Here is a 16,086-nt window from a genome sequence, read left to right as displayed (position 1 = left end):
CCTCCATGGATGCTGAGGGACGACTATATGAAGAAATCGGGAAGTAAACAGAGCATGGTTCAGCTGGGTGAGACGGGAGCTAGACAACGGGTTTGAATTCAGAGTCTGACCTTCTGCAACTTAGTAAATTGGGGGAAATCACTGTCTCGGTCTCAGCCTGGTGATTTTTGTGGGGAATGACCCTAAAATCGGTCAAGTGTGGGTTCTGACACCCCATGACCAAAGCCTCCAGGGTAAAAAAGGGCTGAGTTTACCAGGAAATGCCCTGGAAAAGTGTCCGAGTCACTGAAAGAAGAGGAAGACTAGGGAATCACTCTGTGCTGGAAGGGGAGAGGCTGCGGCTGTGGGGTCCTGAGAACCATCAGGGACTTCACCAAGCTCAGGTGCTGCCTAACACTGTCAAAGGGAACAAGGAAGCCTGCCGTGGCTGCAGGGATGGGGAGGTCTAATCTGAAAAACCATGGTCACGAGGCCAGATAGCCGGGCCTGGCTGTGCATCTCCTGTGTTCATCGAGCCAGACCTGGGCCTGGGAGTGGAGCTGAATGGTAATTTTTTTTTCTTTTCTTTTCTTTTTTTTGAGACAAGTCTCACTCTGTCACCCAGGCTGGAGTCCAGTGGCACAATCTTGGCTCACTGCAACCTCCATCTCCCAGGTTCAAGCGATTTTCCTGCCTCAGCCTCCTGAGTAGCTGGGATTACAGGCGTGCACCATCACGCCCAGCTAATTTTGTATTTTTAGTAGAGACAGGGTTTTGCCACATTGGCCAGGCTGGTCTCGAACTCCTGACCTCAGGTAATCTGCCCACCTCAGCCTCCCAAAGTACTGGGATTATAGGCGTGAGCCACTGAGCACAGCCAGTAAATTTTAAACTCAAGAACAAATAATGCTGGCTGAATACAACCGATTCAGGGCAGCCACGCATCCCCTGGGAAAAGTTAGGGGGGGGAAATTACTCTCTGACCTTGTCCAACTCCAGGAGCCAGCATGTGGATGAAGTCCAGCCCCGCCCTCCTCCCCACTTTGCCCAGCTGGGGACCCCTCCCCTTTCCCTCCCAGCCTCCAGCCAGAGGTCTCCCTGCAGGCGCTGCTGCAGAGGCAAGGGCGGAGTCAGGATGGCCCAGGCCAGACCTACAGCCCTGCACTCTGCTTGACAGCCCACGGCGGGGTTCGGTTGAGACTGAACTCTCATCAGCTTCCTGAATGTGGGAAGGGGCCAGCAGGGGCTGAGCCACCAGGAAGGACAGCAGGCAGGACTGCAGTTATTCCCTGGCCTGACACGTCCCTCCGTGAAGAAGCAAGAGGGACAGAAGAGATGACGTTTACCTTACAGGCCAGAAAGCTTCAAGCTGAGAGTCACATCACTAAGTTCCTGAAGCATTATTTACAGTGGAGGAAGATTCACCAACCCCAGCTTTAATGAGAAACGTGGGTCACAGAGATAGGAAGCAGAAAGGAATAGCCTTTTAACGCCATGTTCTGTCTTCTAATAAAGTTATTTAGGTACATAGCGATTGTCTTGACTGCTGCAAATTCACAGAGAAAATGAACTCGATCTACAGTTGAACCTTGAACAACACAGGTTTGAACTGTGCGGATCCACTTACACTCGGATTTTTTTCAATACAAGTTACAACCAGTGCAACTCTCCTGCCTCCCCTGCCACCTCCTCCACCTCTTCTGCCACCCCTGAGGCAGCAAAACCAACTCCTCCTCCTCCACCTCTTCCTCCTCCCCCTCAGCCTGTTTAACATGAAGATGATGAGGATAAAGACCTTTACCATGATCCATTTCTGCTTAATGAGAAGTCAATATATTTTCTGTTCCTTATGATTTTCTTAGTAACATTTTCTTTTCTGAAGCTTACTTTACTGTAAGAATACAGTATATAATAGATACACAGAGCCTGCATTAATCAACTGTTTGTTATTGGTAAGGCTTCCAGTCAACAGTAGGCTATTAGTGACTACATTTTCAGGGAGTCAAAAGTTATACGCAAATTTTCAGCCACGCAATAGGCCGGCACCCCTCAGCATCTCGTGTTCACAGGCCGATATTCTCAGAACGCAGTGTCCAGCCAGATCACTCATGCACCCAGGAATCAGAAAAGCACACCAGAAAAGAGACAGATGGAGGAAGGAGGCATGTAAACATGGGGCCAAACCAAGGCCCTCTTACCTTGTGGAGATACGGCATGTATGCTTTATCCTTATTGAATGAGCCATATTCATTCTCCACTTGCACCGCGATGACAGGGCCTCCCTGGCGGTACTGAGAAACAAGCAGAGGAGGGTTAAAGAGTGAGGCTATCTGCGGCAAAAGCCTGGAGGCTCTGGGCTTGATGCTAAAGGCAGCACAGCTGCTGTGGGAGGCGCTGGGCTTGATGCTAAAGGCAGCACACCTGGTGTGGGAGGCTCTGATCCAGGGCCCCTGCAGTCTGCACGCTCTGCTCCAGCGCTGGAGTTAGAGTCTGCTGGGTCACTTGGCTGTTGAGGGAACCACCTTCCCCAGTGCGTTGCAGATATGTAACTGCCACAGTTTTCCCTCTGTTTCTCACACTAGCTACTTAAATCTGAGCCCTCAAACCTACAAATGCACCTGCTTCCACGCCAATCCCATCCATATTTCCACCTCCCTCCTGCCTTAGGCTTATGCCACCACTTGTGTGTGGGTCCCACGGCCTTCCACCGCCCGACCAGGAACGTGGCTCTGGGCACAGCCCCTCTCCCCTCTGTGCCTTTGACCTTCCTTTGCAACAAGCTGACCTCCGTGATCATGGAAACTTACTCGGGTCCCTCCGCATCAGAGAGAGATGGGGGCTGAGGCCCAGGAACGTTCCCTTCTTCCCACTCTCCTCATTAAGCGCCGCACTTCCTAGAAAAGTTACCAGTCATCTACACCCACATCTTCTGCTTTCTCGCTTTTAATGCACTCCTCAAACCGCCTTGGGAAAGCTTCCAGCCCATCCTGCCATCCAGACCATCAACATTGACCTAGTTATGCTAAACTCAAAGGCCTTTTCACAGAGTATCCTCTTTCAGGGTCCTTCCACGGTCTGGTGCGTTTCCTTCTCCTTGGAGCCCAGCCACAAAGAAGGCAGCCTGAGTGCTGGAAAGCCAAGGTCTAAGCTTTTTGTCCCAACATACAGCAGGCCCGTGGTCCCCACTGCCTACAGCATAAATGGCCAGCTTTATAGTGCATTCCTCTCTCTTCGACAAAGGAATGCTGGCTCTGAGGGCACTAAGGAAGGAGAACAGGCATGACTGTCAGCTTTTCCTTCACAGGTTCCCCTCTGCCTCCTTCCCGTCTCACCCTCTGCCCAGGCGTGCTGGCTTCCCACAGCTCCTACTGCGATTCTGTCTGCCTCCACAGGGCAGCACCACGCCTGTCCCCCGAGTGGACTCATGGCCTCTCCACTGTGCCTGGTACTCAGCAGTGACCACACAGGGCCTGGTGCTCAGCAATTGCTCGCTGGATGGACATAAATATTCTCAGCTAGTGAGTTGAGAACAATTATTTTCATTATTGAACAGTATCAGCTCTCTCCAACCTGAAGGGTGAGACTTCTAAAAAACCCCATTGCAGAGGAATTCCCAGTCGGCCTTATGAAATAAACAGAATAAGAATAAAAGTCCCAAGTAAACCAGTAATGCACTCTAAAAATTATTTTTACATAATAATTAAAACAATAAAGACAACGAATTCAGTAAAAGGATCTTAAAATACTAATGATGTATCAATAAATTAGTGCAAGGTATAGGGCATTACATTTCATTTACACTTATCATTCCTTGCTTCTTAAAAATTTCCTAGGATTTTCCACAATTCAATGGGATGCCTATAAATTAGCTTTCCTTGTTGCATACATATGAATGTGAATGGCATTTGTACTTGTGCTAAAACTTCCATCCAAATATTCAGTCTTTCTGGGTTTTTTTTTGAGACAGAGTTTCACTCTGTCGCCCAGGCTGGAGTGCAGTAGCACAATTTTGGCTCACTGCAAGCTCCACCTCCCGGGTTCACGCCATTCTCCTGCCTCAGCCTCCCGAGTAGCTGGGACTACAGGGGCCCACCACCACGCCCAGCTAATTTTTTCTATTTTTTAGTAGAGACAGAGTTTCACCGTGTTAGCCAGGATGGTCTCGATCTCCTGACCTTGTGATACGCCCGCCTCGGCCTCCCAAAGTGCTGGGATTACAGGCGTGAGCCACCGCGCCCGGCCAAAAGTCTTTCTGGTTTTAAGGCTCACTCCTGCCTCTGAGTCCCACCTAGATTGCAGAAATGCAAACAGAAACACACAGCTTCAGCCCTTCAAACAAAAGATGTACCTCAACTCCACCTCACAGAGCCAGAGTTTAATCCTAAAGACAGGGTTTTCCTCCTCTCAGCAGTGCCCGTCTCTCAAAGCTGTGTTGCAGCAACATCATTGCTAAGCTCTCTCTCACGTTCTTCCTTTGTTATCCCTCGATTCTTCTCTTTATAATTATCCTAATAAGAACAACTCACAGGCCGGGTTCCATGACTCACACCTGTAATCCCAGCACTTTGGGAGGCTGAGGCAGGCGGATCACCTGAGGTCAAGAGTTTGAGATCAGCCTGGGCAACGTGGTGAAACCCCGTCTCTACTAAAAATACAAAAATTAGCCGGGCATGGTGGTTGGTGCCTGTAATCCCAGCTATTCAGGAAGCTGAGGCAGGAGAATTGCTTGAACCCGGGAGGCAGAAGTTGCGGTGAGCCAAGATCGTGCCACTGCACTCCAGCCTGGGCAACAGAGTGAGACTCTGTCTCCAAAAAAAAAAAAAAAAAAAAAAAGAACTCACAATTCATGATTCCAAATTAGTTACAAAGGCCTAGATCTGTATGTTTGCCATATTTTCTCCCAAACAGAAGAGTAAGATATCAGCCTACTACTACCTAAAAATCCAGGTGTTTTTCGTTTGTTTTTGAGACAAGGTCTTGCTCTGTTACCCAGGCTGGAGTTCAGAGGCACGATCTCAGGTCACTGCAGCTGGGCTCAAGCCATCCTCCCACCTTAGCTTCCTGAGTAGTTGGGACTACAGGTACGCACCACGCTCTTGAATTTTTGTATTTTTTGTAGAGATGTGGTCTCACTATATTGCTCAGGCTGGTCTTTTACTCCTGGGCTCAAGCAGTCCTCCCACTTTGGCCTTCCAAAGTGCTGAGATTACAGCCGTGAGCCACCATGCCAGGCCATAATCTAGATTTTTATCGCATCTCAAGCTACATCAAGAGATGTGTCCTTAAACTATTTTTACTTAATAACCATGCGTATCTTCTCTTTTGGAAGAGTTATGTTGTTTAAAGGAGATATACCTAATGCTAAATGACGAGCTAATGGGTGCAGGAAATCAACATGGCACATGGATACATATGTGACAAACCTGCACATTGTGCACATGTACCCTAGAACCTAAATAAAAAAAAAAAAAAAAATATATATATATATATATATATAATGATCAAACAATGCTGTCTTGTAGACCGCACAGTACAATGTTCTTTTTTTGTCACAGACCTGTGTGCTCTAGGTTGCCATGGTAAAAATGAAGGCATTTCTTATCAAGTGCATGAGGTCTGGGTACACCATAAAAAAGGCAAGGCTGCCGGGCACGGTGGCTCACACCTGTAATCCCAGCACTTTGGGAGGCCAAGGTGGTGGAATCACGAGGTCAGGAGATCGAGACCATCCTGGCTAACATGGTGAAACCCCGTCTCTACTAAAAATACAAAAAATTAGCTGGGCATGGTGGCGGGCATCTGTAGTCCCAGCTACTTGGGAGGCTGAGGCAGAAGAATGGTGTGAACCCAGGAGGCAGAGCTTACAGTGAGTGAGGATCACGCTGCTGCACTCCAGCCTGGGCAACAGAGTGAGACTCCGTCTTTAAAAAAAAAAAAAAAAAAGGCAATGCATGGCACCTGTGTTCTTCCCATCTGTGGGAATAAATCAAACTAGAATGCAGGGCAATAGCAAGTAGACTTACACAGATATGGAATGGGGGGGTGCAAGTTATTTTTTTACAACATAAATGGAAAATCCAAATGTCCATGAATAGGATATGAATTCCTGTTTTTTTTTGTTTTGTTTTGTTTTTTGAGACAGAGTCTCACTCTGTTGCCCAGGCTGGAGTGCAGTGGCATGATCTTGTCTCACTGTAACCTTTGCCTCCCAGGTTCAAGTGATTCTCCTCTCAGCCCGCTGAGTAGCTGGGATTACAGGCCTGTGTCACCATGCCCAGATAATTTTTTTGTATTTTTAGTAGAGAAGGAGTTTCCCATGTTGGTCAGGCTGATCTCTAACTCCTGACCTCAGGTGACCCGCCTGCCTTGGCCTCCCAAAATGCTGAGATTATAGGCATGAGTCACCAAGCCTAGCCTGAATTCCTGTTAAATGAATTGTGATATATCCCTACTAGGGAACACTGTGCAGGCACTAAAAAGAGTGGCTGGTTTCAAATATATATATTCAAGTAACAAAAGAAAAATGCCTGAGAGGAATCATATATTTTTATATTAAAAAGGATAGACATTCTTTTTAACGTAAAAGGATGTAGGTGTCTATGTGTTCATGTCTCTGTGTACATAGACGCGTGTGTATAATTTGCTTCTATGTTGATAAAATCTCCAAAAAGAGACACAAAATCTAGTAAAATTGGGTGTCTCCTGAAAGGGCAACTAAATGGCTTTGAGGCAGGGTGGAAGGCGAGAGTTTTATCTGGCCAAAAATTCATTTGTACCTTCTGAGTCTTTTTGCCGTGTTAAAAGTGGGAAGAAGCAATGGGAAGATTGGCAAGCTCGAGGAATAGTCAGTTCACCTGGACAACCAGGACGCCCCTTTGCACAGTCCCCGCCTCGTGTGACGAGTCTTTCCAGAAACGCTGGGGCAAGCTTACCCAGACAACAAGGACAGGACAGGTCAACGCTTCTGTCCTTAAGCCAGGGGTTCAGAACTCAAGGTTACAAGAAAGTCAACTCAATTGTTCATGGAGACTGCATGTGGCCTCTTCAGTGATCAAGCCAGAACAAACTCTTTCCCTAAAGTGCACGTAAGAAAGATGCAGGAGATAATTGGCTTTACCTGGAGAGGAATCACTCTGGGAATCAGGTGGTCAAAATACTTCTCAACTGCTTCAATGAAGCCCTTGTTGGTTGTCCTCAACAGTAATTGGGGGTCTTGCAGGAGCCAGCTGGGGGCGAGAGGGGCGGGCTCAGGGTCTGAGACGGGTCGGGAGAGGGAAAGAGGAGTCGGCTCAGAGCTGACCCAGCTCGCCGCACATCTGCCCAGCAGCCTCACACCCCTGGTCCCAGAGCACTCCGGGGTCCTGGAAAGCTCTGTGCCGCGTGAGACTTTCAGACCATTCTCATAGACTTGTGGGATTTGAAAGGAAACACCCGCCTCCACCTCCAAGGCACTTCACAACTTCGGAAGTGCCTTCAGCTCTGTTTGGTCTGACTGAGGGGCTGGCCTGTCAAGGCTCTTACAGCCATGTCTTAGAAAGCTTTTTCTTCTACCTTTTGTTGAATACTCTCCATTCTTTTTCAGTTTATTGAAAACATTTTTCGGTCGGGTGCGGTTGTTCATGCCTATAATCCCAGCACTTTGGGAGGCCGAGGTGGGCGGATCACCTGAGGTCAGGAGTTCAAGACCAGCCTGGCCAACATGGCGAAACTCCCGTCTCTACTAAAAGTGCAAAAATTAGCCGGGTGTGGTGGCGGGCGTCTGTAATCCCAGCTACTCAGAAGGCTGAGGCAGGAGAATCTCTTGAACCCGGGAGGCGGAGGTTGTAGCAAGCCGAGATCGCGCCACTGGACTCCAGCCTGGGTGACAAGAGCAAGACTCCATCTTAAAAAAAAAAAAAATTCTTGGGGACAGAAAAAATTTCCTTAGGCACAGTGTCACATTTCCACTAAGAGCTAAGGCTTCAGGCTCTGGGCAGGAGCCTACGTGCCAATGATACTCCACCCCCTCCAGGTCACTGGGGAAGTGCCAGGCAGGCCTCCAGCCAAGCTATGCCGGGAGTCACTGCTTCCTGAAAACTCCACTCCCCTCAGCTCAGGCTTTCTCTGCCCCTGGAGAAAAGCAAAGGCCTCATCTGACTCTGAGGTGAGAGGTGCTCACCGGAGGCAGAGGCCCAGATTCCCCAGGAAGCCTGCCCACCACAGGGGTGGCAGAGAGGAGTCTTGAGTCTCACTCTGACGTTCAGCAGTCTGGGCTGGGGGCCAGAATCACAGAGGAGAGAACAAGGCAAAGAAAAGCAAGAGGGAAGGGACGGGAGCTGAGGGTGGTCTCACTGCATGGAAAGGCAGCCTTCCCCTGACTAAATAGTGAAAGATCAGAAGTTTTCAAAACAAGCCCAGAGTCATCAGAACCTTCCCTTGCAGGCCTTAAAGCTTCTGGTCCCTTTCTTCCCAGGGCATTTTGAGAAGGACAGAGGGGGCCACAGCCCCTCCTCCGTGGGGAAAGAAGAGGGGGAGCCTCTTGTGGCCACCTCTCCCCACGCACACCCTCTTGACCGCATGCCCAAGGCCCCAGGACCAATGTCTGGAGCTTCTCATCTGTGAATCGGGGATGACAACAGCACCCACCCCGCCTCCTCACCGCAGTACCGCAGGCTTCGCACGAGACAACGCAGGCACGGTGCGTGGCATGGGGCAGCACACCTCCTATCGGCTCCATGAATAAAGGTTACTTTCCTTGTTACTAGATTGAAATTCACTTTTTTTTTTTTTTTTTTTTTTTTTGAGACGGAGTCTTGCTCTGTCACCCAGGCTGGAGTGCAGTGGCGCGACCTCGGCTCACTGCAAGCTCCGCCTCCCGGGTTCACACCATTCTCCTGCCTCAGCCTCCCAAGTAGGTGGGACTACAGGCGCCCGCCACCACGCCCGGCTAATTTTTTGTATTTTTAGTAGAGACGGGGTTTCACCATGTTAGCCAGGATGGTCTCGATCTCCTGACCTCGTGATCCGCCCGTCTAAGCCTCCCAAAGTGCTGGGATTACAGGCGTAAGCCACCGCGCCCGGCCTGAAATTCACTTTTTTTAAAGCAAATACTTCGCTAGAACCACGACTCTGGGATTGTAACCCCGCTTACCTGGGCAAGCCCCCGAGGTCCAGCTCACTGCAGATGTAGGGGCCTGGACGCAGAATCACCCACAGCCTGATCTCCGCAGCCATCAGGACGAAGGCCCTAGGGAGGTCCACATCGTCAGCCCCTCCCACGACGGCCCAGAATGAGGCCGGGTGAGGGCCACACACATCACAGGGTGGAGGAGCTGCCCAGTGGGGTGAAGGGATGACTCGGTCCCACCCCCAAAGAGCAGGGACTCCCACACCAGGTCGGTGGCCTGAGCTGCCCCCAGCCTCAGAGCCTCTGCACAGCCCCATTGGGGGCCTGAGGAGGAAGGGTAATAGCCAGGGCACAGGGGTCTTAACAGTGAACCTGACCCAATAGCCTTGCTAGCCTAGAGGGGCCGCCCTGCCCCAGCCCAGGCGGCCGGACCCCATGCAGAGTCGGGCGGCTCCCGGGGTCTTCTGCCCCTCTGGGCTGCAATGGAGAGGTGGAGCCCAGAGGATGCAGGCGCAGCCCCTCTGGGTGACAGGTCATGGGCGGGGAGTGTCTGGGTCCTGGGTGCAGGGCCTCTCGCAGTCCTAGAACCGGGCTCCAGACCCAGGTCCCTCCCTGGTTCTCTTTGGCTGCTAATCCATCCCCAGTAGCCACCTCTCTGCCCCTGTCCCTGGCCAGGTCACACAAGCAGCAACACCACGTACTCCAGGTCCAGGTTCCCAGAGAAGTCAAATTTGCCTCTTTCTGGCTCATGCAGGTTCCACGGAACATAGCTGGAAGAGGTGAAAGGGAAGTATGATGAGTATCTTATTTCTTCCTCCAAATTGTTAGGTCTGCCCCAAATCCAAGCCAAAACCATGCACAGCTCTATTTTGAAATAAGTTGAAGTTTCCAGTGGAAATTAAACCTCTATTACACTAGCCATGACTATCTTTAATAGTTCCTTGCTCTATTGTCCAATTGTGGTTCAAGCTGCCAATTATCCTATGATGCTAGATTTCTTGGGATTTATATATAAATTCTTCCACTCACTGCCCTATTGTAACACCCATTAAAAATTTAAAAAGAGAACAAAAAAAAGTCTACATCTGCCTTATAAATTATTGCTATGACTTTTTCAAAATAAGAATAAAGGAGGAGTTTCTGTGAAGATAGTGGAGACACAGTAAATCTAGTAAGGGTACTACCTTTAGACCTTAGCAAGAAGGGCCCCCACGGAACCCTCCCCCATAGCGCCATGAGTAAAAATTTTATTAGGTATACTAGGCATAGTTCACTAGGCAACTGTCTTTTTTTGTGCCACTGGCAACATGTTTGAGTGTTATGCCCCTTAACATCATGTTTCCTATAAGCCCTGTGGTTTTTATTACACAGTTTTGTGCAGTGCAGAGATTTTTGACAATACATTGTAGAACTGACTGTATGACCCACCAAGAAGACGTACTAATCGTGGCCTTCTATGAGCTTAACAACGCAGCTTGTTGTAAGTGAAGGAGAAGCTGACTGAATTAGAGAGGACATGGACTCTGACGTCAGTTACCATCACAGTGAAAAGATTTAAAGTACCCCTCTAAGAAACAAAGAAAATAAGCAGCAAAAAAAGAAAAAAAAAAACTTGTAAGGATATAGATTTGAACTGCGTAATTAAAAGGCTGCATCTGATAAATAGAGAATCCAGAAGCCAACAGATGGAGCATTTACATTCCCTTAAAAAGTGCATCTGTAGAACTAAGTATGAAAAAAGAATGTAAAATTTAAAAGACCAAAATTTAAAATGCATGAAACAGTTGTAAAATATTGGCACGTACTATGTCACAAAGTAAATCTCAACAAATTCCAAAAACCTATATCGCTTAGTCCATGATCCCAAGACAAATGCAAATAAATTTAAAAATCACAGTTAAAAATAGTAAAATTTAAAATAAATAAATAAATAAAACAGAAAGCATATTCCCAAATAGCTAATGGAAACAACATCAAAACTTAGGAAATATTTCAAAATAAATGACATTCAAAGCATTATATAGCAAAATGTGTGGGTTATATAACCAAAGCAACTCAGAGAAACATTCATATCTTTGAATGAATATATTAGAAAACACAAAAGACTGGAAATACAAGAAGCTAAATATTAACTCAGGGAAAAAGAAGAAGGAGGAGGAGGAAACTGAGGAGGACAGAGAAGAGAAGGTACTAAATTTAATAAAGTAGAGAAAAGGAAATTACACATAACTCAGAAACTGTGAACTATAAATCCAAAACATACAGAGTATTAACAAAGCTACGAGCTAGTTATTTGAAAAGACTAAATAGAAATAGATAAGATTAAGAAAAAAGAAAAAACAGCCAAAATATACAATGTGATGTATATAACTTCCAAGTGAGTATAGGAAAGAAAGGAAAAATAAGATTCTTAAGTCCCAGTGGGTTCAAAAGAAGAAAGAAGGCTGGATGCAGTGGCTCATGCCTGTAATCCCAGAACTTTGGGAGGCTGAGGCAGGTGGATCACCTGAGGTCAGGAGTTCGAGACCAGCCTGACCAATATGGTGAAACCCCATCTCTACTAAAAATACAAAAATTAGCCTGGTGTGGTGGCGGGAGCCGTAATCCCAGCTACTCAGGAGGCTGAGGCAGAAGAATCACTTGAACCCAGGAGGTGGAGGTTGCAGTGAACAGAGATCGCAACACTGCACTCCAGCCTGGGCGACAGAGTGAGACTCCATCTCAAAAAAAAAAAAAGAAAAGAAAAAAGAGGGAAAGCAGGATATATTCAAGAAGAAATAGAGGACATGAGTTAATAACCATTCAAAGAGCTATATCGTCCCAAAACCCTTCACCTCACAAACCACAAAAGGTAGTAGTCACAGAGTTTACAGGTGAATCTTAAGAAATTTCAGAGTAAAGATAATTCTTGTGCAAAATATTTCCAATAAGTAAGAAAAGAAGATTTACGCACTTTATGAGCTTATTATAAGATTGATTCAAAACTGGGCCAGAATACTAACAAAACAAAATTTTAAATCAGTTTTGCTTATAATCATAAACACATTTGAAATAAAACACTAGCAAATAAAGTCTAGCAATCTGTGTGTATGTAATGTGTGCATATCTCAGAGCCAAGCAGAGTTTATACCAGTACCACATGGCGGCTTGACTATCAGAAAAATTGTCGATGTAATTCAGCAATTCAAAAGAAGAGTGAAGAAAAACTATACTGTCCCCCCAATAGATGCAGTAGCAGCTCTCAGTAAAACTCAACGATTATTTCTGATTAAATTCTTTGCATTTTAAATGAACCAGTTATCAATTTGCTGCCTCTCAGCTTCAAGTTCACCCTTCAATACCAGCTCTGCAATAAGGCACAGGGCCCTCTAAGCATCTCCTTCACAGTGAGTGTGATGGTAAGCTTGCCACAATATGCTGGTGACAGGCCCTCAGGAGGATGGGGCCTCTGATTCTGGAGCAGTTTTGCTTTTCTATGGTCATACAAGGTGGCTGGTCAGTTGTATACAGGTATGAGGACAACCGTGGTGTTTCCTTTTAAAGGGTGAATTGCTTGAGTCCAGGAGTTTGAGACCAGCCCAGGCAACATAGCGAAATTCCATCTCTACAAACAATTCAAAAAATTAGCCTGGTGTGGTGGCATGCACCTGTGGCCCCACCTATTCAGGAGGCTGAGGCAGGAGGATCACCTGAGCCAGAGAAGCAGAAGCTGCTGTGAGCTAAGATCGGGCCACTGCACTCCAGGACGAGCAACAAACAGAACAACAAACCCTGTCTCAAAAAAAAATTTGTTTTAAAAACATGCATGTATCTGTAAGTACATACTTACCTGTAAGTGTGCCTTAAGCTTATGTCATTAAACTGAGTGCTCCCAAGGGCGCCTGGTGCTCCTTCGTTAGACAGAATCCTGAGGAAATAACCTCCTCCCTTGAGATTCTCCCACTAACCCCTATCCAAGTCTTTGATCACAAGCAAACTCAGCCTGAGACTAAGTGACAGCTGGACACTTAAGCATAAAATGTATGTGCTGGAAACGACTGTGCGGAAGGTAAGTCCTCACGCTGGGCCCCCAAAATCGGAGGCTCAGGCTCCCGGCCAGGACGCACTTGTAGGGTAACAAGATCCTGGAGGCGAGGGGCCGGCACTCACGTGGTGACAGTGTTGAAGCCACAGGCCTTCAGCTTCAGCAGGCGGTCCCTCCAATACTCCCTGGGCACCCGGAAATAGTGGATGGAGCCCCCGAAGATCAGGAACTTGTGGCCCTCCAGTGTGAAGTGGGGCTTACCCCGACCTGTGCTTTCAGTTCCAAGTCCCACAGATCGATTCTTCAGCTCCAGGGGGGTCAGATGAGACCAATTAAACCTGGAGGGGGCGGGCGAGGGAAAGAAAGTAGAAAGGGAGGCAGGATTCGGGAGAGGGCTCGGAGGGACGGCTGAAACCCTAGCGAAAAAAAGAAGTTTTTGTTAGTAGGACGTGTTCTGTGCATATTCGCGATATTATTTTCTCCAAGAAAGGAGAGATCGCTCCCCTCCCTCCCCAGGAATGTAGCTCTCAAGCAAACCTAGGCTGGGACGGATGCGCTCTTCCAAGCATGAAGTTCTCTTCCTGCTTAAACCGAGGAGCAAAACCTGGTAAGATAAATGGCAGGAAAAAGATGCCCACCATTCTCTTCCAGGAGAGACACGGGCTGAAAGGAGAAAGGATAACAGTGACAAGGGGAAGGTGCTGGTCCCACCAAGCGGCAAAGTCCGGGAAGCTGTGCCGGGGGCGCCTTAGAGGCCAGAGCCAGGGAGTGGGCCCGCGACACAGGCAGGTCTTCTAGGCGGGCCCGGGGCCAGGACAGCCCGGCCAGTCCTCTTCAGTCAGGATGAAGGCCGGGGACAGACGTTCAGTTCTAGACCCTACAGACAGGGCTGGGCACTGCTGGTGGGTCCGGGGAGAGGTGGAGGCGGGCGCCCTTCCACCACCAGGTTCGGGAAGGACACGGTGCCCAAACGCTGGAGCCCCTGGCCTGCGTCCCCATCCCTGATTTTCTGGCATCTGGTGAACAGCCCCTCCGCAGGGTGGGGATAGCGAGGGGATCTGCAGAGGAAGGCTGGGGAGAGGGGGCTTGATGACGCGGCCTGGGGCGCCTGGCTGGCCACAGAACCCGGGGAGGGCTGGAGGCGCCCAGGCGCGCGCTGGGGTGGTGGGTAGCCCGGGAGGGCGGGCTGGGCTGCCGCCCGGGCAGCAGCGATCCCTCACCTGAGGAGCGGCGAGGCTGAGGCGCGGAGGGTCCCTTACGGCTTCCGCCCCTCTCCGCTGGCCCAGACGCCGCGCTCGGGCCGGGACTCGAGCCCCGGTTCCGCGGGGCAGGCTCAGGTGTGCGCGCTGCGCGTGCAGCCGGCAGAAATCCGTTCGGAGGCGCGGGGGCCGGGGCCGGGTCCCAAGGAGGCGCGGCGGGCTCCCTACCGCGAGGGCGGCCGAGCTCGCTGGCGCTCCGGGTGTTCCCGCAGTCCGTCCGGGCGCAGACGCCTCTCCGCCCTCGGACGGAAAGCGGGAGGGCCCTGGGGCAACGCCCCGACCTGGGGCTTCCTCACCTGGGTCCGCAGCCAGCTGGCCAGAAAGGCCGGCGCGCGGGAGAGGGGCGGACACAGCCCAGCGCGGGGCGCAGCAGGCGGTCTCCGTGCCGCGCGCACGACCAGAAACGACGCGCAGATCCTAAAACGAGGGCTCCACAGAGGGCCGCGAAGTGCGGGAGCGCGTCCCTGGAGAAGTCCAGTTCCCGACACCGCCACCTGTTGAAACGAGCGCGAACTGCAGCGCACAGCCCTGGGAAGGCGGTTCCCTCGGCGGACCGGCCCGAGCGCAGCTTCACAGCAGGTGCGAGCGCGGCGGATGCTTTGGTGACAGAGTAGCGGGACCTGCAGGAGGGAGGCCGAGGGCGGGGTGGGGGCTGTGACGCGACGCCGGGCTGCCCAGACCCTTCCAGAAAGAAAACAGTGGGGACTATTCAACGGTTTCCAGCAGAAACGAAGCCGGGTGTTCGTTTTACGGAGATTACTCCGCGGCAGGGTGGAGGCTGGATGAGAACAGACGTCCTCTCAGGTGGGTGCTCACGGTGGTAACGCTGCCCAAGAGGAGGGCACGGGTTCGGGGAAGACTTGTGAGGTGAAGCCGGCAGCTCCGGGTAGCTGAGCGCAAGAGGTCGGTGACACAGAGAGGAGTCTGGGAGGCCGCATGTTTCAGGCCTAAGTAACTTGGCGGTGACGTTTATTGAGATGGGAAACACGGGGAGGGATAGAGGCTGCGTGGAGGGAAAAGGTGATGAACTCGGTTTTGGAAACGCTGATGTGAAGTCCTTACCATGAAAAAAGAAATCTTCCGATTTCTCCCTTTGAAGTCTTTGCTTCCTCCATTGGAAAGAACAGAGCCTGTGACCTCAGGTTGAAACCAGGAATGTAGTTCGCTGAAAATGTTGTGTGTGGGGCAGGGAGTTTATCTTGTCTCGTTCCTTACAAGGATACTTTCCTCTCTGAAACCTTAGCTCGCTGAAAGTTTCCTAGGTCGTCCAACTTTTCCTCATTTTTTCGACTGTAAGCAATGAACTGTTAATAATTTTGTACATTTGGGTTTTACAGCCACACACTTTATTCTTCTTTGTCAAGTTTAAAGTATTCTAGGGCTTGTGCCTTCCCACATAAAATGTAGAATAAACTTGTCTGTTTCTACAAAAAGCCATGTTGGTATTTCGAGAGGAATTGCAATCAACCTATGGATCAAATTGAGAATTGTATCCTTATTATGTTGAATCTTCCAACCCACGAACATGGTATGTCTCTCTATTTAAATAGTTCTTTTTTTCACTTCTTTCATCAGAGTTGTGTGATTTTTTCAACATCAGATCCTATGCATGTTTTGTTAGGTTTATACTTAAATATTTCCTTTGCTCTTAAGAGATTTAAACTGTTACTATTTTTTATTTCAGTTTTTACACGTTTGTTGTTAGCATATAGAAATGT

General features: G+C 49.2%; 1 protein-coding gene across 1 annotated transcript in view; it reads right to left on the bottom strand.

Annotated features, from left to right (window-relative positions):
* The window catches only part of GLB1L3 (galactosidase beta 1 like 3), a 38,165-nt gene extending 22,859 nt beyond the window's left edge, over positions 1-15,306 (bottom strand). Inside the window, 9 exon segments of the mRNA XM_058446248.1 lie at positions 2,178-2,270; positions 7,097-7,205; positions 9,110-9,205; positions 9,787-9,855; positions 13,235-13,447; positions 13,647-13,903; positions 13,991-14,785; positions 14,883-14,988; positions 15,185-15,306. Coding sequence (XP_058302231.1) covers positions 2,178-2,270; positions 7,097-7,205; positions 9,110-9,205; positions 9,787-9,855; positions 13,235-13,447; positions 13,647-13,903; positions 13,991-14,785; positions 14,883-14,988; positions 15,185-15,306 — 1,860 coding nt within the window.
* Between the last annotated feature and the right edge of the window lie 780 nt (positions 15,307-16,086).

Source organism: Hylobates moloch, unplaced genomic scaffold (genome assembly GCF_009828535.3).
Source record: "Hylobates moloch isolate HMO894 unplaced genomic scaffold, HMol_V3 SCAFFOLD_11, whole genome shotgun sequence".
Lineage (NCBI taxonomy): Eukaryota > Metazoa > Chordata > Mammalia > Primates > Hylobatidae > Hylobates > Hylobates moloch.
The sequence above is the reverse complement of the archived record's forward strand: the minus strand, read 5'-3'. Positions and strand labels throughout refer to the sequence as shown.